General features: G+C 44.8%; 2 protein-coding genes across 5 annotated transcripts in view; both read right to left on the reverse strand.

The window, feature by feature from the left end:
• Positions 1-7,865, reverse strand: part of RSU1 (Ras suppressor protein 1) — a gene marked incomplete at its 5' end in the record, with an annotated part of 181,639 nt that extends 173,774 nt beyond the window's left edge. The window contains 2 exons of one of the 4 annotated variants that reach the window (XR_013967218.1): positions 7,333-7,444; positions 7,687-7,862. Coding sequence is in view for 2 of the 4 variants with exons in the window: in XM_080810099.1 (XP_080666225.1) it covers positions 7,333-7,558 (226 nt within the window). Of the gene's footprint in view, positions 1-7,332; positions 7,561-7,686 lie in introns of those variants that run through there. The other 3 variants (XM_080810098.1, XR_013967219.1, XM_080810099.1) reach the window with 3 other exon arrangements.
• Positions 7,866-13,962: 6,097 nt separating this feature from the next.
• Positions 13,963-26,407, reverse strand: part of CUBN (cubilin) — a gene marked incomplete at its 5' end in the record, with an annotated part of 255,728 nt that continues 243,283 nt past the window's right edge. The window contains 5 exons of the mRNA XM_080812400.1: positions 13,963-15,301; positions 18,435-18,670; positions 20,596-20,761; positions 23,845-24,026; positions 25,153-25,300. Coding sequence (XP_080668526.1) covers positions 15,194-15,301; positions 18,435-18,670; positions 20,596-20,761; positions 23,845-24,026; positions 25,153-25,300 — 840 coding nt within the window. The 3' untranslated portion in view covers positions 13,963-15,193. The remainder of the gene's footprint in view (positions 15,302-18,434; positions 18,671-20,595; positions 20,762-23,844; positions 24,027-25,152; positions 25,301-26,407) is intronic.

The raw sequence follows: 26,407 nt of genomic DNA on the forward strand, positions 1-26,407 counted from the left end.
CTGGACTCACCAAGCCCCCAAGCAGTCACGCAGAGATCATCCAGAACCCCTCAAGGAGATGCTATGAGCTGACCCATGGTCAGAGCTAAACTCTGTAGGCTGAACCCCAACCCCCAGGGTCTCGGACTGCGACCCAACGTGGAGACAAGACTTGTAGTGAGGTGATACGGTTAAAATGAGGCCATTAGAGCGGGCTGTAATCCAAGCGACGGGTGTCCTTCTGCAAAGAGGGACGTGGACAGGCAGAGGAACACCACGGCCGTGGGTCCACAGGGAAAAGACCACGAGAGGACACCGGGAGAGCCGAGGGGAGGGGCCTCAGGAGAAGGCAGCCCTGCCAACGCTGTGGTCCTGGGCCTTCCAGGCTCCAGCACTGGGAAGTAAATGCCTGTTCTTTAAGGACCACCGCCCGCCACCCTCCTGTCTGCCGTGTTTTGTATGGAAGCCCCTAGGAGACTAATGAAGTGGAGAATGTTACACCTTCCCGTGTCTTACCGGCTTACCAACACCTCAAATCCCAAATACCAGTTCACAGATCTCATTCACAAGCCTCCCACCCTGGAGACATCTGCCCTGCCCGAGGGGGGCCCTGCAGATTCCATTTCTCCCTCCCGTTTCCCGGGGCAAACCCACTGACGACGGGTCAGCGCTCTCCATCCAGAAGCCCCTGGGCCTGCAGCAGGCCTCAGGCGGCAAGGCCATTATGAAACCCGCCCGCACTAAAGATAACGCTGGTCGCACAGAACCTAACAGAGACGAGGTTTCCTTGACCGTGAGCTTCATGCGCGAAGTGCCATAAAAGGGGCGAGGACCGCCCAAAGGAGGAGGCATGAGAAGGGAAGCAAGTGCCCAGGTCACAGCGGACTTGGGGCAGGAGACTTGCAGGGAAGTTCCCGAAGCAGCTCAGAGCACAACAGAGGCTCAACACTGACCCCTGCCGGCCAGGCCCTTGCTCTCCCCGGACTGCTCCTTGGCCACACCTTTATGCTCTTTTGCTTTAAAAAATAAAAAATAAATCTTGCAAACTTGCTATTCGAGGAAGTGAAGGCGGTGCAAAGAAATCATCTCCAGTTTTTGCTTGGGAACAGTGGATCTCATATATGGAGATCAAATTTCTCTGAAGTGGGTTTATGTGAATTTATGGAAAGAGGAGGCAGGATGTGAATATTATCCATACCAACTCTAGCATGGATTGTCACAACGAAGGGCTGGCGATAACGGCAAAGCAGGGGGTGTTATAGCTTCTGACGATAAAAACCTAACTACATCAGATTCATTAGACAGCTTACAGTTTCCTTAACGTAGCAAATATTAACTTATCAATGGACAATGTAAAGATTCAGTATGTAGGAAACTCCCAGAGAGACTTGGCTTGGATAGCACTCATCCTGAAAAAAAATGATAATAAATTCAAAAAAACGGCTATTGGAGTATATATGGTATTTCACTTACTAGATGAAAAAAATGGCTAACATTTTTTAAGGCCTGTCATTCTCAAAAGCCACAAGGGCATCACAACGGAAATCCTGTGAAATGCCCTCTGCTGCCTCCCCCACCACCCACCACCCACGTTGTCCAGGGCTCAGAATTTGCCATGTGAGGCCACGGTTTTCCTGCTGGCCCTGTCGCATGAGACATGCGCATCTAACCTCCTGGGAATTCTCAAGTAGGTGAGGAGTGAGGCACTGGGGGCCCAGATATAATCAGAGAGACAAGGCCACTGGAAAAAGCACCATTATTGAGAATTCTAAAGATTTTTTCAAGTACCCGTAATAGTGCATATTAAGACTACTATATGCCATGCTGCTGAATGAAAGTTTGTCAGATACTGAAACCTAACTCCCAACTGTGATGGGATTAGGAGGTGGGGCCTTGGGAGGTAACTAGGTCCTAAGGGGAACCCTCAGGAATAGGATTAGTGCCCTTATAAAAGACACCTGAGGGGAGCCCGGGTGGCTCAGTCCTTAAACGTCTGCCTTCCGCTGAAGTCATGATCCCAGGGTTCTGGGATAGCGGGATGAGTGCCACATCGGCTCCCTGCCCAGCAGGAAGCCTGTTTCTCCCACTCCTACTGCCCCTGCTTGTGTTCTCTCCTCGCTGTGTCTCTCTTCATCAAATAAATAAATAAAATCTTTATCCCTTACCATTTCACCCTGTGAGGACGCTGAGGACACAGCTGTGTATGAGCCAGGAAGTGAATCCCCACTGAATACTGAACCTGCCTGTGCCTCCATCTTGGACTTCCAGCCTCCAGAACTGTAAAAAATAAACTTCTGTAGCTTGGAAGCCACCCAGTCTGTGGTCCTGTTACAGGAGCCCCAGTGGATGGAGATAGGCCAGAGGCTATCCCAGCTACCTGACAGAGGACGACGCACAGCATTTCTCTGAGGGAGCTAATTTTATTAGTCCGGTTTTATAGACGAGAAACATGAGAAGTTAAGTGACTTGCCCAAGGTTACACAGCGAGAGAGAAAAAACAGCTGCTTACCAAAAAAAAGCCATGGCTGAAATATTAAGTGACTGAAAAACAGTGAAAGCTCATTATGAGTTCAGTCACACCAAAGGGGTCACAATCGTTCGTAGTTTATTTCCTATCTGCGGGAGGCCTTTTCAGTGCTTACACTGTCCCGAAGTCAAAACTAGAACTCGGAGCAGTTGGTATCCTGTTCCTGCTGGTTTTAAGGGGCTTTCCCTCTGGAGAGTTGGGGAGAGAGGGATCTGCGAAGGGAACCCTGCGGCTACGTCCCGTCCCCTCTCCACTACACTTTCCATCCTAGCTCACCCCAACTCTTAACGGAGAGCAGTCCTTCTTCCGTGAACTTTAGAGAAGCACGGAGGTAAACAGGTGTGCACGGCAGGCCCGGAAGAGCTACTTACACCAGGCTGATGGGGCGGTGGGTTAAAATTAGCACCGGGGGAGCTTCTCAGAGGTGACCCAAGACTGGAGCCATGCAGATGGGCAGGTCGTTCCTTCCTTCAACAAGCGCTAACTGACAAGGGATGGAGGAGGCTGTCTGGGGAGAAAAGGGAAAAGGGCCTCCCCAGCCAAGACACCACAGGTTCAAAACCATCAGGGTGGCCATATCCAAGCAACTTAGAAAAATAAAAAAGGAAACGTCTTTCTAAAGATTACAGCTAACAGGACGTGATCCTCCCAGCTCCTTCACCTTTCCCCAGAGACAGCCTGCATGGACAGAAACTCCTAACAGGCAGATCACTTCCAGGTTTAATGGCGCTTTTGAAACAGCCCTTCCAGAACACCCGTGATTACGGCTGTTGATTATTTTACATGGTCCTTTAGCAAGAACACGGCCTCGGCCTCGAAGGCAGGTTATTTTTCTTTTCTGTAATTTATCTGAAAGATATTTTAGTCTCACCTGAAAAAAAGAAAAAAAAAAATACACAACCAAAACCTGATAAAGGTTTGACCATCCAGAGGGCAATAAACTTGAAGAGATTAAAAAAAAAAAAAAAAGTCACAAAAGACTTAAATAAAAGAAATGAAAAAAGTCTCCCTGGCTGCTAATGGGATTCTCTGCGGCCCGGGAAGCGGATTACAGGAGCCTTCGAAGGCAGCTTCATCATGCGGGTGAGGACAGCGGCAGCTGGCAGAGCTCCTCCGTGAGATCTCGTAGATAAAGAGAACAAAATTGCCACCATTACTCTTAGAAGTGCTAAGGAGAAGGCAGGTACAGATTTCATGCCGTGTTGCGGGGGGAAATAGGAAGGAAAACCAAATCAGGGGGTAATTTCAAAGAAAACAGCAATCTAAATCCTTAAGAATCCTAGGCGAAAGCGCCCAACGCTCCAGGATGGATTAAGCCACCAGAGAAAACATCAACATAGGACACAAAGGCCAGACCTGGTCTCATTCGCCATGCTCTCCCAGGTCCTGTCCACCGACGACGTGGGAACCAGTTCCACCCGAGGCTTCCTGGGCTCTGCCTGGATGTTCCTGTCAGAGCTAACATTCAGCAGTGCCCACTCAGTACCGGGCTCAGGGCTAAGCACTCGACAGCATCAGTCGCCCTTAGCGCTGATCCAGTCCTAACATGTGGGAACTGAACATTTTCCATGTGCCGAAGAGGACTCGAGGCTCAGAAAGGTTAAGCCGCTGCTCTGAAGTTACACAGCACTACGCAGAAGATGGAGAGTCTGAGAGCGGCCTATGCAACTCCGAAGCCCCACCGGTAAGCACTGCCTCTCGGAGGGGAAGGGGTAGGGAGTCTGACCACATTCAGAATCTGGCTTGATGGAAAACTCTAGAATCTGTCTGGTATCTGTCTCCAGCCTATGAAGTTTTCCCCATCAGAAAGCTTTTGGTACCTGAGCTCCTGAAAACATTTTTGCAAAGCCATTTACTGTCTCCGAGGAAGTAAAGTGCTGCATTTATACGACAAAATTCTCCCAAGCAGAAAGGCGGACAGTTCGCGTGCTTAGCCTAAGAACAAAACTCCCATTCCTATTTTCAAAACTTAATTCTTATCTTTTGAGGAACTCAACAAAGTAAGGATATCGAAGGAAGGGCTTAAGACACAATAAGCATTCTCTGTCCACGCAAATGAATTGTCCCCTATGTTTAATCTTCATGCTAAGACACAAAACCTCGCAATTACAGTTAAAACTTTACTAGTAAAGAAACAAGGGAAGTCTTATGCCACAGTTTATGCAACCATGTCAAATACTTTTTTTTTTTTTTTAAGATTTTATTTATTTATCTGACAGAGATCACAAGTAGGCAGAGAGGCAGGCAGAGAGAGAGGAAGGGAAGCAGGCTCCCCGCTGAGCAGAGAGCCCGATGCGGGGCTCGATCCCAGGACCCCGGGACCACGACCTGAGCTGAAGGCAGAGGCATGTCAAATACTTTATAAGATATTAAAATAGATCCAGGAAGCATTATGTGCACTACCAATAAATGAGCCCCAGCTTAGGAATCGGCTTCTGAAGGCATCCTGGAACCTTCCAGGCTCCACGAGTCCAGAGGTCAGGGAGGCAAGGCAGAAAGCAGCCACTCTTTGGGTCTAAACACACCACAGAGGCTGGAGGAGGTCGAATCTCCAAATTCACTTCCACCGAACTCCCCGAGAGTCAGCCTTGTTCTTCCTCCCGCTACTTCTCTGGGAGAACAGAAGAAAGATCTTGCTTTTCACCACCTAATACAACACCGGAAACATCTTTTTCAGGAAGCAAGTGGCTATCTTTTCTTCTTTGGTACAAGGCAAGGCTTCAAACAGATAATGCAAGTGAACCAAAATAGCTGTGCCGCCCTCCCCACTTACAAATATCACATACAGAATCCTCTTCACAGCCGAAGGCTATATGAAGTTCCACTGCAGGGCAGAGCAGGAGAGAGCCATGGGGCCAAAGGTACAATGGAGCCGGGCCCCCTGCTTGCGCTCCCCAGCCTTGGTAACAGCAGGGCGCCCAAGGCTCACCATAATCTAGGCAGAGCCAGGAAGGGGCAACACAAGCACACATCCAGATCGGCAATGGCCAGTTCGGTCCCAGACATGGCGGCCCTGTCGCCGCCTGCAAGAAGCCATCACCACCAACTCCGCTCAAGAGGCTGAGATGCTCACGGGCACAAAAGCTAAAGCTCAGTGGCAGGAATCGTCCGAAGGGTTACCGAATGCAGACTGCCTAGGACTTCTCATCCCCCGTCCTTTAGCAGAGATGTATCGAGAGCCCCCACCCCACTCTGTCCTGGGCACAAACCATGGGTTCACAGTAAATGTGACTCTGCTCTCTCATGCCTAACGAGAAATGCATCATTTAGGGTCTCCCGGACATCTCCCCTCCTTCTCTAATGTCACGTCCTGGTCTGGATCTCCTTAAACCTCAGGCCTAATCCATCAGGCTCTCCTTCATCCATTCAACATTTCGGAGCACTTACTGTGTTCCAGACACTACAAAGAAGGCAAATATGAGGGATGCACAGTAATATTCCCCCCATTCTCCAATGTGGATGAGAGACATCTAGATTAAGAACACATCACAATCATCGCAATCCCATGTAACAAGAGCCATGAAGCAAGACATATCCAACTTCACAGCGGAGACAATGACTGTCACTTGACCCTGACAGAGAAGGCTTCACACAGGCTACGGCGTCTGGGCTGACTTCTGACAGGTAAGTGAGAGGATCTGGGAGGAAGCGGAGAGGAAGCAAACAATACTGCTATGGCACAAGGACCTAAAACAGTGTGTCCTGGTTCAAGAAGGGCAGTCCGTTCAGTATGGCGGGGAACACAAAGGCATGGAAGGGACAGGAACTAAGGTAGGTTTTGGTCAGATTCCGAAAGGCTCTGCACGTCACACCAAAGAACTTGGGGCGCTACTGTTGGTGATGAACAACCAGAAGGGCTTAAGGGAGAAGGTCCAAACTGAAGCCACATTCGGCCTGAAGAAGTGTTTTATTTCTCCTATAAAGTATGTTTCAATAATTGGAATTAGTTGCCAACATCTAAACTTTAGGAAATTTCATATCAAAATCTGGATTCTTGGCTTCTTAACAACATCACTATGGCAACACAAGGCCAACAATCCCAGGTGGTAACAATTGTTTGGATGTGAGAGGCAGGAGTAGCAGCTGCCCCTGTTCTGACAGGATACCTACTGTGAAGTTCATGACCATCCTCACCTGGCCCCAAAAAACATCTAAGCTGCAATTTCTGCTTTAAAGGAGAGAGTTACACAGTAAGACATGTTGCAGAAAAGTAACACTAGAAAGCAATGCAGTGAATAAACCACAGGGTCAGCAAAACCAGAGGTAAGAGGCCAAGTTAGGGAGACATCACAGTAGTACAAGGAGGAGGTAAACGACTTAACTAAGGGGAAAAAGAGACAGAAAAGGGTAAGGAGTCAAGAAAGGTTTAACATACTTCAGGCATTAAGAAGTTATCACAGAACTTTTGTGTGGCAATTGTTCAAGGGTCGAAGACTGTATTAGGAGAAAGGAAGCATGATTCAAAAGTGCTTTTCAGTTTCAAATAAAGTGGGTATTCAGTAAACTCTGTGGGAAACCCACCCAAATGCCAACAACTTGCACAGACAACAGTGAGGTCCAGTAACAACTGTCTGTGTGATTTTTACCCTGGACACTCAGGTTCGTCTTCCAATCGGGACCGAACATACCCTAATTGCAAACTTTCTGAGCTAAGCGCGCTCTCGCTCTCTCTCTCTCTCTCTCTCTCTCTCTCTCGACAGGCGATGCTTACAAGCCGGGCGTGGGATGTAAATCATTATAACCTCTCATAGCACAGCCGGCAGCTACTTGGAAAACTTATAAACCCTCCAGGTGCTGCAAGGGAAAGGCCCAGCGCCAGAACTTACACAAGCCGTTGACATCCAGCATGTTGGAGATGCCCCGGTCACTCATGTCCACTTCCGGCTGGTTCTTCTCCCGGCTCTCCTCCACCAACTTTTTCAAAGACTTGGACATATTCTGTACAACAACAACAAAGCACGTGGGCGACGGCCAGGGGTGTGCAGGGATAGAAAGGAGAGACGCCCCGGGGTAGCAGCATCCAGTTTTCCCCCAGACTTGGAGGGTGGGCATCGGCGGGCAGGGTCCGGAGGCAGGGAAAGGGGGAGGGACGGCGGGGCGGGGCAGGGGAGTGGGTGGCGCCCGACACCACAACGGGCGCGCAGAGAGGCGAACCCAAGTGCGATGCTACACACACTCACCGCGGAGGGCAGCACGTAACAGGTTGGGCGAGGGAAGCACGGGTTTCCGCAGGGCACACTTCAGTGGCAGGAGATGCACTCGGTCAGTGCAAAACGCGGACCGGAACGAGGAACACGCCCTATCCCGGAGCTCGGCGCAGGCGCACACCCTGCGGCTCGCAGCTCCACGCCCTGCCGGCGCCTGACCCTTCCCAAATTAGGAGAACAGTTCGCAAGACGTGGCTCTAGGGTGAGGCTCCGCCCACAAAGTAATGTGTACCCGCGGCCGACCAATCAGATCCGTCATATGCCTTCGAGACTCCGCCCCCCCGAGGTTTGGGCGTCCCCCTGAAATGCGCTCGCGTTTGCCATTGGGAGAGGACGGTGCTTGGCGCAAGCGCACTAGTGTTCGCGCAGGCTCAGTTCAGGGGCCGAAGCGCGGAGAGTTGTGGGCGGAAGCGGGAAAGTTTGGGACCGGGCAGCAGCGTGAGAGGGTTGGAGCTGAATTTGGGCACTGGGAAACGGAGAAGTTTCCTCTGTGTGCTGCTTCTTTAATTGTGGTTCAGTTTTCAGAAGTCGCTATCCTGAGTCCAGTCCCTACAGTCGTGCCTCGCTGCATCATGAGCTTCTCGAATACAAGAATTCCATAGTCTGTATTCCCGGCACCCAGCTGGGAGTCGTGGACCTCTGTGTCCCATGAAGGGGAATACCCACAGATAAACGACTTCTCTTTTCTCATACTGCACTCAAAATTATACCATATTTTAGTTTGCTTTCTATTGAGTGATGAATTTTTTGTACAATTCTCGTTGTTTTTTCACTAGACTTTCTAACTTTCCTTTTTCTTCCTGTACCTTCTTTACCTTATCTCTAAGAACATACAGGTTTTCATTCCCCTGTTGCTTGAAATTCAATGAATTCCTTTTTTAAGAGATTTTGTTGATTTATTTGAGAGAGAGCATGCACAAGCATGGGGGAGAGGCAAAGGGAGAAGCCGACTCCCCACTGAGTAGGGAGCCAGCCTGGAGGCTGGATCCCAGGACCCTGAGATCGTGACCGGAGCTGAAGACATCTGCTTAGCCCACCGAGTCCCCCAGGCGCCCCATCAATGAATTATTCTGGAAGACTTTAAGAACCTACTAATTTTCTGCTCTTACACTAATTATGTCTGTTCTTCCAGCTGAGAGGTGATGTGTGGTTTCTTTCACTTGGTTCCTGAGTTTAAACTGACCTTTCTTGTATACATCTTGCTGGAATATCGCTCAAGTAAACCTCTCTAAAACGGAGTACAGGAGGCACAAATTTTGAGTAGCTGTATGTTCTATAATGTCCTTATTTTGCCCACACCTTTAGAATTTGCCTGCATGGAATTTGAGGTTCAATGTAAGCTTCTTTTCCATCTCAAAGGCATAGTTCCACTGGCCTATGCTTCCAATGGTGATGCCCAGAAATGTGTCAGTCTCCTCAGGTCTTTGCAGAGAACTCTTGTTTTCCCTTGGGAAGCATTTGTGATCTTTTAATTATTTACCATGTTCTGAAATATCACCATAATATCTCCAGTTGGGGGTCTTTTTAAAATTTAATCTGTTTAGCACCCATTTGGCCCTTTTTCAGCAGAAGATTCATTTCTCGCTTCCTCTCTGGAAATTGTTTCTGTTATTTCTTTGAAATTTCTTTCTTGCCATTTTCTGATTTAGCATGTTCAGGAAATCTGTTAGGCAGATGGCAGCCTCCTAGTACAATTTCTTATAGTTATCATTTTCTCCCTCACGTATTTATCTTCTGAATGTTTTGGGAGATATATCGATGTTATCTTCCAAAACTTCTATTAAAATTTTAAAAAGCAATTTTGGCTATTAACCAAAAATACTTCCTAAGACCTCTTTCTTGTTTAATGAGCCAGGCTTTTGTTTCATGAGTGCACTGTTCTCAAATATCTCTGAGGATAACAATTTTTAAATATCTCTTCTGTTGGCGGAATTGTGTTCCTTGTGCCCTTTTCTGTTACTTTATCTAATTCTTTCCCATTCATACTGCTGTAATTCTTCCTGTTTGGTGATTCTTGGTTGTTTTTTCATATTCAATCATGAAGATCTGATCTGAATTTTCTGATAGCCGGTGTGGTTTTTTTCCTCTTCTATTTGTGATGTGTATTTGTTTCCCTCCTAGGTCAGCATTAATTTTCCTTGGGCTAGTGGTTAAATTTCTTTGGAGGTGAGATCCCAGTTTTATGCCTGCTTGGAGTTGCTAGGCTACTTTTGCCATTCACCAATTGCAAGAACCAACTAATACAGTTCTTGGACTTTGGGTCTCCTCTCCTCACACTGCACCTGCCAGCCCCAGATCCAGATAATGCCTGGAAAGTCCATTCCCAATTCTGCTGCATATCTTTCCTGAAACTGCTTTGGGCTGCAATTTCTCCCATCCCCCAACCCCCACTCCCGTTTCATTTGTCAGCATGCTTTTATTCACTTCCTGTTTTCCAGAAATTTATTTTCATCCTTTATCATTCCCTTCTTGAACTCTTCACTCACTTCTTAATAAAACGTGTCCCTGTGTTCCAGACTTTTATAACGCAGAAACGGGGCCAGCTTTCTGGGTATGTGACCTGTGCAGTAACACAAATTCCATGCTTAACAGGGCTGAGTGCTTGGCTTAATGCTCTGCTGTCACCATCTTGAAATGTTTAATAAATTTGGAACAAGGGGCCGTGAATTTTCCTTTTGCTCTGGGCCCGGCAAATTATGCAGCCAGTCCTGCATGCAAAAGTTAATATTTATTAGAGCTTAAATCGCTTCCACAGCTTCACTGCCAAGGGCTCTGTGCTCATGTATAGTCTCTGCTGTAATGCTTCCCATTAGAAGAAATGTACTAGCCCCAGCCCCAGCCCACAGAGCGGGCCAATCAAAGAGTGTGGAAGAGGCCTGGTCCACACAAGCCATACCAGATTATGACAATTAAAGTAAATTAAGTAAATTTACATAAATTGCATGCATCATTAATTTTTAAAATGCCTTCTTATTCCCCAAGCTGTATCTAAATTTACAGTTAGTTACTGAATTGAAATTTGAAAAGCAAATTTTTCATCAAATATCCAATAGTTATCATCTTTCTTCCAATAATTTCCCTCTTTAAATTGATAGTCATGGGGTGATCTGTGGTAATACCAATAATAAAAAGTCTTTTCCCATTATTTTTGATGCTGTTGTTTTATCTCTATGTTTTTACTAAACTGACAGCAATTATATTAAAACATTTTTCTAGGTCTTATGGCAGGTGTCAATCTTTTTAAATAACTTTGATAGGTCTATGGAAATGGTTTATAATAATAAGTTGACATATTTGATAAGTCATATTTCATAAGTTCATACCTAGTCCTTCAGGCTGAATGAAAGGCACACTCTTGGGTGGTTGTCAAGGTTAGAATCAGAGCTCTGTCACTCAAGTTTTATATAAGTTTTCATACCTCGTGGGGGTGATGGTTCTTAGTATTCTATTTCAGTGAGTGATATATGAGAATGACACCTGACATAGGGTAGATCTTATATAGATATTAGTTCTAATTTTTCTTAATTAATATTGTTAGTATTCCCTTGGTAAGTAGGTGGCAGATTTTTTAAAAATTCTGCCCATTAAATGGAGTTGAAATGAACTAGAAAATTATGACAACTAGAACCTATATCCCTGGCATCTCCTAGGCCCAAACTGTCATTGGCCCCAACCATGCCCTAGGACATTATTCAGAAGAATGTCTGGAGTACCTAATATTCCATGGGTTCAGAGAGAGCCTGTGATGGCCTCTGGCTGAGCTATCCGAAGGGTATATCCCAAGGCCATTACTCTGGCCAGTAATGGCTAGACTAACCCTTCAAGACCAAAAGGATGAGATTTGTTCTTCCTGCTAAGGTTCAGTTGTTTAGGGAGACAGAATCAGAGGAGAGAGAGGTCAGGTAGATAGAAGCCTGGCTGTCCCCAATCCTGGGTTCCCAGACTATGAGCAGCTGAGGATAGGTACTCCCAAGAGAACTGAACCAGGTAGCAAGCTTTAGCCTTTTGGTTGCAGAGGCTGGAGAAACAAGATGGGTGTTGGAGTTTGTCTCTTGTCCCCATCCTACTCTTCTCGAATCAATGTCTAAAGTTCCCATGCTCACCTGGAATGGGATGGGCTTAGAAAGTGACCATGAGACTTTCTCAGCTCAGAATGTGATCAGCGGTGGAAAGGAGTAACTTCCCTTTCTTTACATTTGTGCTTGTTTGTATTCCTTCAGACCCATATGGAATATCATTTTCCGTTAACTTCCAAGTAAGACTTCCCCTCACCCACCCCTCAAACACATTCATTTTACATTATAGCTTTCTGGATTCCATTTATGGCCTGAAAGCAGCATTTTGGCGTATGTCAACATTGAATGACCAGGACAGCTGTACTGATGTGAACTAGTTGATTGTTAGCTCTGCGCAGGGGTGATCACTCAGAACAGAGTTCCTGATGATGCTGTTTGGGAGCAAGGACATTATCACTTAGCCATTAGATTGGAGAAGTTGGCTTAATATAAATTTCATCAGATAAGGAAATTGAGAATTTTGCCTCGGAAACCAGACAAGATGGCCCTAGGAAATGGATTTTTTTTAAGGAGGAAGACATCGGTTGATATATGGCTGTCACATCCACCTTGGTGCACTTACCACATGCCACATTGGAAATATTCAATACACGTATTTAAATGAGTAAATTAAATTAAAGCAGAACCAGAGGAAATGAATCGGGTCTTATTAGTGAGAGATGACATGAACTTATATGTAAAAAACTCTAAAGATTCCACTAAGAAAGAAAAAAAACCTGTTAGAACTAATAAATGAATTCAGTAAAGTAGCAGGATACAAAATCAATGTATAGAAATCAGTTGCATTTCTATTCACTAACCATGAACTATCTGAAGGAGAAATTAAAAAGTAATCCCCATTATAATTGCATCAAAAACAATAAAAATACCTAGGAATAAATCCAACCAACTGAAAACTGTAAGACACTGATAAAAAATATTGGAGAAGACACAAACAGATGGAAAGACATCACAGGTTCTTGGATTGGAAGAATTAATATTGTGAAAATGGATATGATACATGAAGCAATCTATAGATTGAAAGCAATCCCAATAAAAAGTCCAATGGCATTTTTCTCAAAGATATAAAAACAATCCCCAAATTAGTTTGAAACCAGAAAAGATTCTGTATAGCCAAAGCAATTTTGATAAAAAAGAGCAAAGTTGGGGGCATCACACTTCCTGAGTTGAAGCTATATTACAGAACCACTATAATCAAAACAGCATGGTATTGGCATAAAAATAGGCACATAGATCAGTTGAACAGAACAGATAGCCCAGATATAAACCCATGTATATGGGCAACTAATTTTTGACAAGTGTACCAAAAACACACAGTAAGGAAAGGACAGTCTCCTCAATGCATGGTACTAGGAAAACTGGATAGCCACATGCAAAAGAATGAAATTAAACCCTATCCTATACTACTCAGAAACATTAACTCAAAGTGGATCAAAGATTTAAATGTAAGAACTGAAACTGTAAAAACACCAGAAGAAAATACAAGGGAAAAGGTCCTTAACATCAGCCTTAACAACGATTTCTTGGATAAGTCACCAAAAGCACAGGCAACAAAAGCTAAAATAAACAAGTAAGACCACATTAAACTAAAGAGCTTCTGCACAGCAAAGGAAAACACCCATAAATTGAAAAGACAACCTCCAGAATGGGAAAAATTACTTTTTTTTTTCCTGTTTTAAGTTTTCCAATTCCAAAAATACACTATAATATTGACGGCTTTCTTAAATTGGTATATATACCTGGGTATTCTAATACGCCTTCTAGGAAAGTACATCTCTCTGACTGAAATTGACTCTTGTTGATACCATTACGCTAATAATACAATCTGAGATCAAATCTTCTTTTACTGTTTGACAGCTGCATACGTTAATCTTGCCTTCAGAGAAAATTCCTATAATTTCATATGTTACTGTCAAATCGTCTCCATTTTCTGTACCTTTGTGATTCATTTTCAGGCAAAAGAGCAAAATATTGTATCTCCGCCTATGAAATTTCATCCTGGGTTTTTGTTCATTGCTCTGGCTTGTCAGTCCCCTGTGAGTTGGATGGGACTTGTCATCACATTCACCATTCTTTCCAAGAGGGAGTCAGCTACAAAGTTGATATATCTACCCATGACACAGAATTAAAGAAAGCAGGAATTTTGTTCTTTTAAGATTTTATTTATTTATTTGAGAGAGAGAAAGAGAGAGAGCAAGCACGAGTGGGTGGAAGAGACAGAGGGAGAGGAAGAAGCAGACTCCCACTGAGTGTGGAGCCTGACACGGGGCTCAATCCTAGGACCCTGGGATCATGACCTGAGCTGAAGGCAGATGCTTAATGACTGAGCCACCCAGGTGCCCTGAGGAGGCAGGAATTTTAAAGGTGGGAATACTTTATTTATGTGGCTCTGTACTCTGCGCAGAAATAATTTTTCTGGCACTCAAGTATTTGAGTAAGATGAAATAACACATCACACAGCTTCTTTCATTCACTTCATCCCATGTTGTTATTAAGACTTGACTTTGCATATTTAATATAGGTGCTCTTGCTTTTTTAAAGGCCTCAGAAAACTTTATAAAAGCTTGGCTAAGCTATTGTGACTCTACAGACTGTGTTAGGAAGGTAGGAGTGGACAGTGGTGGGACTTGTGGAAATGAAAGCACAGAGAAGTTAAGGCAGCCCTGAATGACAAGCACGAGAATGCAGATGCAGGCAGCGTGGCTCCGGAGTTCATGGTCTGAAGGATTTGTATTGTTCATCCAAATGTAAAAATTCAACTTGAAAACTTACATAGACCTGCTAGTGAAAGACTAAACTTTGATGAGTTAAAAATTAATGCAGCATCATGCGTACCATTCAAGAATGTTCATTACCTCTGATTTGACATTCACAGGGAAAAGCATGCTATTTTGTCATTAACTTTTTTAAAATTTTTTTTTAAGATTTTATTTATTTGCCAGAGAGAGAGAGAGAGAGAGAGAGTACACACAAGCAGGCAGAGGCAGTGAGAAAAGCAGGCTCCCTGCCGAGCAAGGAGCCCAATGCGGGACTCGATCCCAGGACCCTGGGATCATGACCCAAGCCAAAGGCAGCGGCTTAACCACCTGAGCCACCCAGGCATCTCTGTCATTAACTTTTGACAATTGACACCACATATGTCATTACTATTTCCAATTCTTTAAGGGATTTTAAGAAAATGTTCAGCTCAAAGCGTCAGAAGTGAGGATGACATGCACAGCCAAGACTAAAGAAGCTATAGTCTATATTTTTTTCAATAAAGAGACATTGATTCCACACATACTTTGGTGAAAACTACAAGTTCAGGTTATTCCCAGTGATTCAGGCAGAATGCTGTATGAGGATTCTGTCCTGATGTCTGTCCAGTGTCATGTCCGATGGGCCCAACACACTGCATCACCCCATTAGCTGTCCCAAGTTAATCGGAAAGCTGATGGCTGTACCGCATACTCTGCATGAAATTTTATGAAGATCCGATGTGAAGAGGCCGTAAAGGGAGCTATGTTGGTGTCCTAAAATTGAAAAAAAAAATAACAAATTATATATTTCACAAATTTGAACATTTTGCTGGAAACGTTAGCCTAGTAAGAAAGTACTACACAAAGAAACTTAATAGAATTTACAGTAAACCTGCTTATTTTTCTAGAAGGAACCTGCTAAGAATTAATAGAGATACCTCACAAAAGAATATTGGTGGTGGGGAGGAAGACAGAGGGGAAATGGGGATTCACCTCTAGTGGATACATCTTTTGGGGGTAATGAAATGTTCTAGAATTGATTGTGGTGTGAGCTACATAACTCTGAATCTACTAGAAATTCATTCTTTAAGTGAATGTACACTTAAAGAAGATGAATCATTTGTAAATATTATACTTCTGTGAAATTATCATTAAAAATTGAATTTCCAGTTCAACTTCTTACTGAAACTTTAATTTTCCCGATGGGAACACATACCTATTTTTGCAACTAAAACAATCACATCAGTAAAGTATACAACTTCCTGCTGTCAACATCTGTAGTCTCCTTTTAGGATTTATTTTTGTATTCTTTCTGTCTTTAATAAATGACACTATGAAAAATGGATATCCACATCAAAGGAATGAAACTACACCACACACAAAAATCAATTCAAAATGAGTAAAGACCTGAAACCATGAAACTCCTAGAAGAACACACAGACAGTAAGCTCCCTGATGTTTTGGCAATGACTTTTTGGACTTGATACCAAAAGCAAAGGCAACAAAAGCAAATATAAACAAGAGGAACTACATCACACTAAAAAGCTCCTGTACAGCAAAGGAAATCATCGACAAAATGGAAAGGCAACCTACTGAATGGGAGAAAATATTTGCAATTTACTTATCCGATAAGGTGTTAACGTCCAAAATATATAAAGAACTCACACAACTTAGTAGCAATAACAAACAGTCCAATTAAGAAATGGGCAAAGGACCTGACTGGGTGTTTTTCCAAGGAAGATGTACAGATGGCCAACAAGTACATGAGAAGATGTTCAACATTACTAACCGTCAGAAAATCCAAATCAAAACCACAATGAAATATCCCTTCATACCTGTCAGAATGGCTATTATAAAAAATACAAGAAAATAACAAGTGCTGGCGAGGATGTGGAGAAAAGGGAACCCTCATGCTTTGTTGGCGGGAATGTAAATTGGTGCAGCCACAAGTGGAAAACATTAGGGAGGTTCCTGAAAATGTTAAACACGGGACTTCCATATGACCCAGAAATTCTGCTTCTGGGAATTTATCCAAAAAAAACAAAAACACCAACTTGAAAAGATACCTGCATCACTATGTTCACTACAGCATTATTTATGATAGCCAAGATGTAGAAGCTATCTATCCAAATGGATAGATATATGATATATAAAATATTATAATATAATAATAAAGGAGTATCACCCAGCCATCCAGAAGGAAATCCTGCTGGTTGTGTCAACATGGAGGGTCCTTGAAATCATTATGCTAAATGAAATAAGATAGGAAGATAAATACTACATGATCTCACTTATTTGTGGAATCTAATGAAGCAAAGCCAAACTCTCAGATACAGAAAACAGGCTGGTGGCTGCTAGGAGCCAGAGGGGGGAGTGGCTGAAATGGATAAAGGGTGTCTGCCAAAAGGTACAAACTCCCAGTTATAATTAAGTCCTAGGGATGTGCTGTATAGCAAGGGGAATGTATTTAGTAACACAATAGTGTATATTTGAAAGTTGCTGAGCAAGTAGATTTCTTAAAAGTTCTCATCATCACAAATGTAGGGATCCAAAGGGGCATATGCACCCCAATGTCTATAGCAGCAATGTCCACAATAGCCAAACTATGGAAAGAACCCAGAGGTCCATCGAAAGACGAATGGAAGAAGATGTGGTATATATAAACCATGGAATATTATGCAGCCATCAAAAAATGAAATCTTGCCATTTGCAATGACGTGGATGGAACTATTATGCTAAATGAAATAAGTGAATCAGAGAAAGACAATTATCACATGATCTCACTGATAAGAGGAATTTGAGAAACAAGACAGAGGATCATAGGGGAAGGGAGGGAAAAATGAAACAAGACAAAACCAGAGAGGGAGATAAACCATAAGAGACTCTTAATCTTAGGAAACAAACTTGAGGGTTGCTAGTGGGGGTGGTGGGATAGATGGAGTGGCGGGTGATGGACACTGGGAGGGTATGTGCTATGGTGAGTGTTGTGAATCATGTAAGACTGATGAATCACAGACCTGTACCCCCGGGGCAAATAATACATTACATGTTAATAAAATATTTTTTTAAAGTTCTCCTCACAACAAAACCCCCAGATTTATTTATACACCTGAAACTATTATATGTCCATTTTATCTCAATTAAATCAAACAAACAAACAAACAAACAAACAACTCTTTAGATTTCTGTCCAGTTAATTAGCAAGCCTAACTAAGTAAAGAGCAGAACAGTAGGAAACAGATACGCTCTCAGCAGTGGTCCCGTTTCCCTTCCTGGAAAACCCTGCAGCTGCTTTTATACAAAATGAGAGGATGATGAGGGCAGACACAAGAAATACTGAGTCACTGTCAGAATCCTCACTAGGTAGTTTAGGGAAGATCCAGGATATCAGCACTTTACAAAAACAAACTAAGTCACTAGGCCCACCTTCAATCTCCCTTTTTATTTTTTCCAAAAATCCCGGCAATTTTCAACAAGAAGTAGATGAAATGGAGCCAGGTGTCCAAACTGTCCATAGTTGGCTTCATAGGGACAACAATATAGGCATTCAACCCTGGGCAGCACATTGCAATCACGTATGGAGCTTTTAAAAGACAATGTACAGCAGCTCCTGTGCCAGAAATTCTGAGTCAGCAGGTGTGAGTGGGCACCAGAAGTCTGTGCAGGGAGTCGGGGGGACACCTGCACAAGCCATTCTGATGGGGTGGTCCGAGACCCAGTACTATTAATTTCATGCAATGCCCACTAGGTGGCACTCGTGCTCCCCAAATAGAAAGGAAAATCCGGAAGCTGCTGAAATTTGTAAAAGGTTTGTGCTACGTACTTCGCACGTGTCTGCCTTTAAAAGTGTACACTGCTATTATTTAAAAATAATAAATGGAGGTTTTAAAATGTTTGTTTTACTCACTGCTCCACAATATGGTCCAGAGGATGGGGAATTAGCATCTGGTCCGTCATAGAGGATGAGGTAGTTCTGGACACAGTCTCCGGGATCATCAATGCTGATCAAGTAAAAGCTGATGGTGACAGGTCTTCCAGCAGGTGCAGTGATGGCCCATTCACAGTGAGTGTTGTTTGGGTAAGTGTCCGGATAGCCGGGGCTGGTGAAGGAGCCGCTGTCCCCATAGAGCGTTCCACCACAGCCTGCAAGGAAACCAAGGCAGGATGTTTGACTGAACAAAAAGTGAATACCATACCCTTGTGAGGCAATAAGATGGTGACTATTTTCCCAAAATGCTGAGACCCTTGGCAAGAATAGAGGAGGCAGAAAAGCCTTTCCTTGTTGTTTTGTGGGCTACATCTCTCCCAAGCCCTCACCACCACCTTCTCCCTCCCTTCTCCCTCCCGCCACCATAGGTTCTGTTCCTCGTATCTCAGGACATTGGGACCACTCCTTCCAGGACCTTTCCTTGAAAACAGTGGGTTGCATACACAATGGGAAAACAAAGAACCTGATAAAGTAGCTATAGGAGAGAGTAATGTCGTTGTGTACTTTTGACTGTGTAGGGCTCTCCTTATGCCCTCAGTTGATGAAGATGATGGGAGTGAAGTAAAGTTAAAAGTGAAATTCCAGGGCACCCGGGTGGCTCAGTGGGTTAAGCCTCCGCCTTTGGCTCAGGTCCTGGGGTCCTGGGATCGAGCCCCACATCGGGCTCTCTGCTCAGTGGGGAGCCTGCTTACCCCTCTCTCTCTCTGCCTGCCTCTCTCTGCCTACTTGTGATCTCTGTCATATAAATAAATAAAATCTTTTTTTTTTTAAAGTTAAATTCCAGGGCTGAACCCAAAGAGTGTGGCATTGTAGGTTTTGACAAGAATTATTGTATAAGTGACTTTCCCGAGCTTGTAGCAGACAGTACCAAGATTGACATGCTCAGAGCCAGAGCTCTGTGAGTATTAGGGTTAATTTGTGTATGAACACTGTCATAGTTTAGACCAGAGACCCTGGGGACCCAGATATACTGCTGTGCAGGAAGAAACTGCACGGAACGGTAGGACTAAAAGGCACTGAGCTGGGTGTCTAACCCCTGGAGGTGTGGTCCTGCTTCTACCACATCTAGCCATGCTTTCTGGAAAACCCATTAACCTCGTGTTTTATTTCCTCCTCTGCAAAATGAGGGCATTGGAGATCATCTGCAAGAACCTTTAGCTGCCAAGATTTAAATTATTTCTTGTCCCTTAGTCTACTGAAAATACGTCATTTTTGTCATTCTTATTTGGAAAGTTTTTATATATTTCTAAACACCTAAGTGGGATATCTCATAAAGATATTCCACCTCTCTTGTGTTAAATATATTGACATGATTTAAATTTCCTTCAGTTATTTGATAAACTACCAACCAAGCATGCAGGAAGTTACTTACTGCCCGGATAAAAGCAATTAACCTCCAGGACTGCCAAGAAATGACAGGTGCTGCAAGGGGAGAAGCTGCTTATTTATACCCAAGTATGCATTAATAACTTGGCTTTTGGTACACATGTGGGCTTTTCTGAATTCTCAGAGAACTACCTTGATGATCAAATCAAAACTAAAAAATGCGACAAAATCCGAAATTACAAAAAATTTTAAAATCTGTATCTAATCTATGTTCTATGTGTATATATACATGCACACCAATATTTCCACATATTACTAGATACATTTATCTATATGTGTCTGTAGATACATATAGAAACATGTATCCTACATATGTATATGTAGAAATGAGGAGTGAGAGTAGAATTAAAAAGGGTATCTGTACTCTCATTGTTAAAAATCTCTATATTTGTTGGAAAAAAATCAAGTATACAGATGGCTAAGAAGGTAAGGTCACTTTTTAAAAAAAATTGTCAGAGAGCGAGAGAGCACAAGCAGGGGGAGCATCAGGCAGAGGGAGAAGCAGGCTCCCCGCTGAGCAGGAAACCTGATGCAGGGCTCAGTGGCAGGACGCTGGGACCATGACCTGAGCTGAAGGCAGACGCTTAACCACCCAGGTGTCCCGGTATGGTCACTTTTAATTATCTTTTCTTATTAGACCCCCTATGTTTTTCTCACCTACATCAATTTCCTTTACAAAGTGCAAGTGTCTTACCAGAGGGTGACGAGGTCCAGAGAATTTCATACCCGCGGCTGGAAGTCGCACTGTCACTCTTAAACCGTAGATATAGTTCATGGTTCTGAGAGAAGATAGGGTTTGGCAGCAGAGCTCCACAGTACGTGCCAAGTAATGGTGAACTGCTATCGCTTCCATTTCTTACCTGGAAAAGTGAGCCATTAATTACTATACCTAAGTATATTATCCTTTCTTCTCTGATTTTTCATTGTTCCCCATTGACACATGAGACAATGTGAATGACAACCTCTTTTGGAAAATCTGTCTTCTTAAAAATGAAAACACACCCAGAAGTCATGTTCTCTTGCAAAGGAGAGAAACATCCAGTATGTAGATCAAAAACGATTTGCATTTGAATTCAGAAATATCTGTGAATTTCAAAAAGATTGGAGAGGGATATTGCCTGCTCCATTTCCAGTCACTTCTGTTATGCTTTATTCATTATACTGTGTGTCTGTTTTTTTCCCTCTGAAAATTGCTTGGCTATGAAGGGGCTATGAAAGAAAAAAAGCAATGTACAAAGTATAATAAAGCTCAAAACCAAAGGAATTTTGGGATAGGAAAAGGACACAACTCAATAAATCTACAAAATCTGACTGTTAGGAAATTTTAAAAACACAGCCTGAAACTGAATAGATTTTTTTTTAATTCACTGCTTAGAGTAGATGCATGTGAAAACAGGAAATGAGTCAGTGGGTAAGTACAGGTAACCGCAGGGAACTCAACCACCTTCTGTCCTCAGAGCTCCCTCTGCGCCTTCTCAGCCGTCTGACTCTGAGGAGGTCTCCTGGGAGCATTGAAGAAATGTTATCCAGGCATCACAGAGCTGGAACCAGCTCAGCAACGGTGGTTTCAATGACACATGTATTCAAATTCTTGGAAGTTCCTCCGTTCCTCTATAATTTCATCATCTAACATTCCGTTAAGTGCTGTTGTCTTCAGTCATGGAGGTTCTTCAGAGGCACCATGGCTAGTCTTACTGGATAGTGTTGACAGAGAGTGAGATCTTTTTAGCTGATGGAGCGGCAGTGAGAGACAATAGTGCCTTTCTGGTGCATTTTGGATTATTCTTCTAAGTGGCCTTGCGGTGCAGGGAGCAGCCAGTGAACCACCCGCAGACAGACATGGCTGCCATATTCAGGAACGCTGGAGGGCCAGACCTGTTCCCACTCTATCTTAACTTTGGGTCTCTTTCCTCTGCGTCCCATTTTAGAAAGCTCTGCCCTGAGAGAAGTGGGGTGTCATTTCCAACTAGCATCCTCTCCATTTTCCTCTGCACAGGAAGAATGGGACAATGAGAGCAATAAACATCTCTGAGCCATTAGAGGACCCTGAAGAGGGAGGTGAAGGCATGAAAAACACATGCAGATTCCAGATGGGATCCAGAGCTTTGCTTTTGTGGGGTCATAATCCGGTCACAGTCCTCACAAGAAATTTCTGTTCCGGGCATAGTTAACGTGAACGGAATGGTGAATGTGGCACAAAAGGCTGCCAATAAACCATCCCAGTCTTTCCACCAAAAGCGGCTGTACTTTACCAGCCCGACTTACAGTTTCCTTTCTTTGCTTATAGGGTTCTCAAAACCAACTTCTGTGGAATAGGAAGGGCAGCTGGGAGGTGGGGCTCCCACCTCCGGCGCTGCAGAACTAGCCTGCGTGTTCCAGCATCCAGAGGAAAATAACTCCCGTCAGCAACGTTCAGCCCAGGCTGGAACCAAGGGTGGCTGTGATGTGATTCCGAACGGGTGGGATTGTTCTGTCCTTTCTCTGTATCCCCTCCTCTGGCTTCTGCTTTCCATTTCACACAAGGGTGAGGTACGAAGGTCTGAGTTCCATGCCCTGACTGACACAGTCTCATCTTCGTCTCCTCCTTTCCTCCCTGCTACATCCATCCCTCCCCACTTCCTACCATGGCATGGGTCTGCCATGATAAAAGACTCAAGCTTCCTTCAAGTACTCATTACACTATGGATTAAGGATGCTCGTTAACAAAGGATTTCTGTAGGGGCGAGCTCCCCAGGACATTAAGACGAGCGAACAGATGTAGAGGAGGAAACCGTGTGGAAACTGTACTGAAGACTCTTGTGTACGTGAGACAAAGCCCACTCAGAGCACCTCTGGGAAGGTTTACATTTAAATTCCATCCACAGAGGAATTCGGCGTCTTTGGATATCCAAGTCTTCGGGGACATCACAGTTTACTGCCTAAGAATGAATACATCCAAAAGAGTTTGCAAAGGACATGCAAGTGAGCTCCGGGGTTTTCGTGGTAAAATGTAGGCACTGTGCTCCACACAGCGACTGCCTCAGTTATGGGCTCATTCAGAACAGCCTCCTCCCGCGAACAACGGTGTAAGGGTTCTCACTTCAACACTGTAGGTTATGCGGAGTGGGAAGGACGCAGGGGGCCCTCTTGTGGTGGGGCTGGGGACTAACAGAGGGGCAAGCGCTCCCGGAGCTTGGTTCTGCTTTTTCCAGACACTGGATGGTTCCCTCTGAACCCACACATCACCTCTTTCAGGAAACTTCTCTGTCCCCAGACTGAATTACGTGCTCCTAACCATGCTGACTCTGTTGTATGTGACCTATTTCCTGTCTTTCCTATGGACTGTGAGCCTCCTGGGGGCCCCGACTATGTCTTGCTCCCTATTCCATTTCCGGTGCCTGGACCCAGAAGATGCTTGGTACATATTCATGGCATGAAAGAATAATGATCAAGTTATGAACAAATAAGGGATCCATGATTAGAAGTAGCAGAGACAAAGGTGAAAAATCTTCAGCGATCCATATGTTAAATAATTCATTTACTGGGGCACCTGGGTGACTCAGTCAGTTAAGTGTCTGCCTTTGGCTCAGGTCATGATCCCGGGTCCTAGGATTGAGTCCCATATCAGGCTCCTTGCTCATCAGGGAGCCTGCTTCCCCCTCTCTCTCTGCCTACTGCTCCCCATGCTTGTGCTCTCGCTCTCTCTCAAGTAAATGAATTATTTATTTTTTAAAGATTTTATTTATTTATTTGAGAGGGAGAAACAGTGAGCAAGGGAGAGCACAAGCTGGGGGAAGAGGCAGGGGGAGAGGGAGAAACAGACTCCTCACTCAGCAGGGAGTCCAATGCCGGGCTCGATCCCAGGACCCTGGGACCATGACCTGAGCCAAAGGCAGTTGCTCAGAATGAACCACCCAGGCACCCCTTAAATAGTTCACTTATATGATAACCAAATGTATGTTACCTCCAAGAAATCATGTGAGCATTCACTGGAGTCCTCGATACCAAACGAATGAAAAAATAGGGAAATAGTATGGTTCTGCGGGGCTGTGAGGGTAACCGTGCAGTCCAAGTTATTGTCATAATTATCTGGCCATCCAGGGCTCTTCAGATGGCCAAAAGCCTTGTTATAGTCTCTGTTGCAACCTTGGAGAAAAAAAAATTCACAATTAATGTATACCTCCCGATATTTCATGCTCTTTCAACCTGATGGGAAGAATTCAGAAAGATGATTAAATTTGAACAAACTTCAGAAAAAAGCTAATCCAGCCCTTTTACTTCCCTTTGAGAAAAGTGAGGTCAGAGGAAGCAAGGTATGGCACAGAGAGCAGATGTAATGCAGCATCTCCCTACCCTAACATAACACCCCCACGGAAATCTGAAACGTGAGCCTCCTCCTTTGAAGAAGGATGTTCCAGCATTCTCTGTACTGTTCCAGTCACACTGAAGAGGAGTGGGCTGACGTTCAGTCTTTTGCAGGCAAAAGTCTCTGCATCCAAGACAGACTTTTGTCTGAGGATTTCCATTTATATCCTCAGAGGAATTGCTTGTTCTGATAGAATCAGTTGCTGTTCTTTATCATTTGCGGTAAAAATAGGTAAAAACCACCCAAAATACTACTATTCATTTGTTTTAATCAACAGCAGCTTTGGCATCAATCAAGCTGGAAATGAACATCAAATAACGTCCTCTGGAAATAAACTTCTTAGCCGTGATCATAATCAAATTACCCTTTCAGGGGCGCCTGGGTGGCTCAGTGGGTTAAGCCTCTGCCTTCGGCTCAGGTCATGATCTCAGGGTCCTGGGATCGAGACCCTCATTGGGCTCTCTGCTCAGCAGGGAGCCTGCTTCCTCCTCTCTCTCTCTCTCTCTGCCTGCCTCTCTGCCTACTTGTGATCACTATCTGTCAAATAAATAAATACAAAATCCAAAAAAATATATATCAAATTATCCCTTCGGAACTTCTTGGCTTTTACAAAATAACTTCCTACAGTGAGTTCCATATGCAGTCAGGTGGATAATTAATAAAACAACAGGCATGAACTTAAATTAACTCCATGAACTTCGAAGAATATGCTGGCACTCTGATCATTGCAGTTAGCATCATTCACTTTACCTCCTCAGAAACCAGCTTGAGGAACCCGCTGAAGGGGGCCCGGCTTCTAGTTAAAATTCTCGCTGCGGGTGTGGTTCACGTCACCGGACCCGCACGCACTCACGCACGGGAGCGGGTTCTAGCAGGAATGGCGGCCGTGGGGGCTTCAGGGCTCACCTGCAATCTGATAGGTGAAAACCACGCTGGAGTCTGCGCTGAGGACCTCGGACTTGAAGACGACGACGGCCGTGCTCCCGGAAGAATAGAACGTGGGCGCCGCCGAAGCATTTCCGCCACAGACCGGAAGTCCTGGATTTACGTGACCCTGAAACGAAATGGAAGCCACGTCACCCTAGATTGGGTTTCAAAAGAGCATAGGTTGTAGTGGAAACTAAACTCCGTATAAAAGTATGGCTTAACTACTCAGCCATGAAGGGGTGGCGGGGGTGGTGCCAGGGTGGCTCCGTGGGTTAAGTGCCCGCCTTTGGCTCAGGTCGTGATCGTGGGGTCCTGGGATGGAGCCCTGTGTTGGGCTCCCTGCTCAGCGGGGAGTCTGCTTCTCCCTCTCCCTCTGCCCCTTCTCTGTGCCTGTGCTCGCTCTCTTTCTTTCCTCTCTGAAATAAATAAATTAAATTAAAAAATTAAGACACGGAAACCAGTTACAGTGTTCAAAGCCCTGGGCAACCAGGCTCACGGTGGCCTTGGAATCCACAAATGTCTCACGCTCCCTAGGGGGCAGGAGGGCAAGGCCAAGCTTCTGCTGAGACCAGGAGACAGACACTGTGTGGGACAAGACCCTTTCCCCCTCATGCAGCTTCACAGCCAAAGGCCTGTGAGGTTGCTCTGAGCACATCTAGGCTGACCAAGCTCCACACAGCCCCCCGGGGTCTCCCCATTTTCCTGAACTCCAGAAGCCTAACCCAGCATGGCTCCCAGCCCTCCCCACCCCTGAGCTCATCTAACCTTACTTGTCAACACTGGGACTCCCCCAAGGCAGCCCCTCCCTGCAATGAGGTTCCTGTTTCCCCTTCGTGAAACCTGGGCAGCCCTCCTCACCTCTCAAGAGAGCAGGCTAATGGGCTCCAGCGCCTACCCATCCTTGCATGAAGACCACTGGCACCAAAGTTAAGACATTTGCTGCCTCTCACTCGTGGGTGCCTACTGACAGGTCTGCTTCCCACTCCTGCTTGCAAGCTCCCCTTGCTGATGCCTGTTTTTACCCACCATCCCCCTGCCCCCAGTCTCCTGCTGCTGGTCCTTTCCTAGCCTTGTCTGTGGCCTCCTCTGAACTTGCACTGCAATGTTAACTGCCACTGTATACATCCGCACGTGGCCTTTCCACTTCGTGGCCTTGAGTGAAGCTTGGGTCCTCTGCAGCCTGCTGGTGGAGGCCATTCTTTTCCCACAGTCCACAATCCTTGGGGAGGAAGAG

Source organism: Martes martes (genome assembly GCF_963455335.1).
Source record: "Martes martes genome assembly, chromosome: 8".
NCBI classification, from domain to species: Eukaryota; Metazoa; Chordata; class Mammalia; order Carnivora; family Mustelidae; genus Martes; species Martes martes.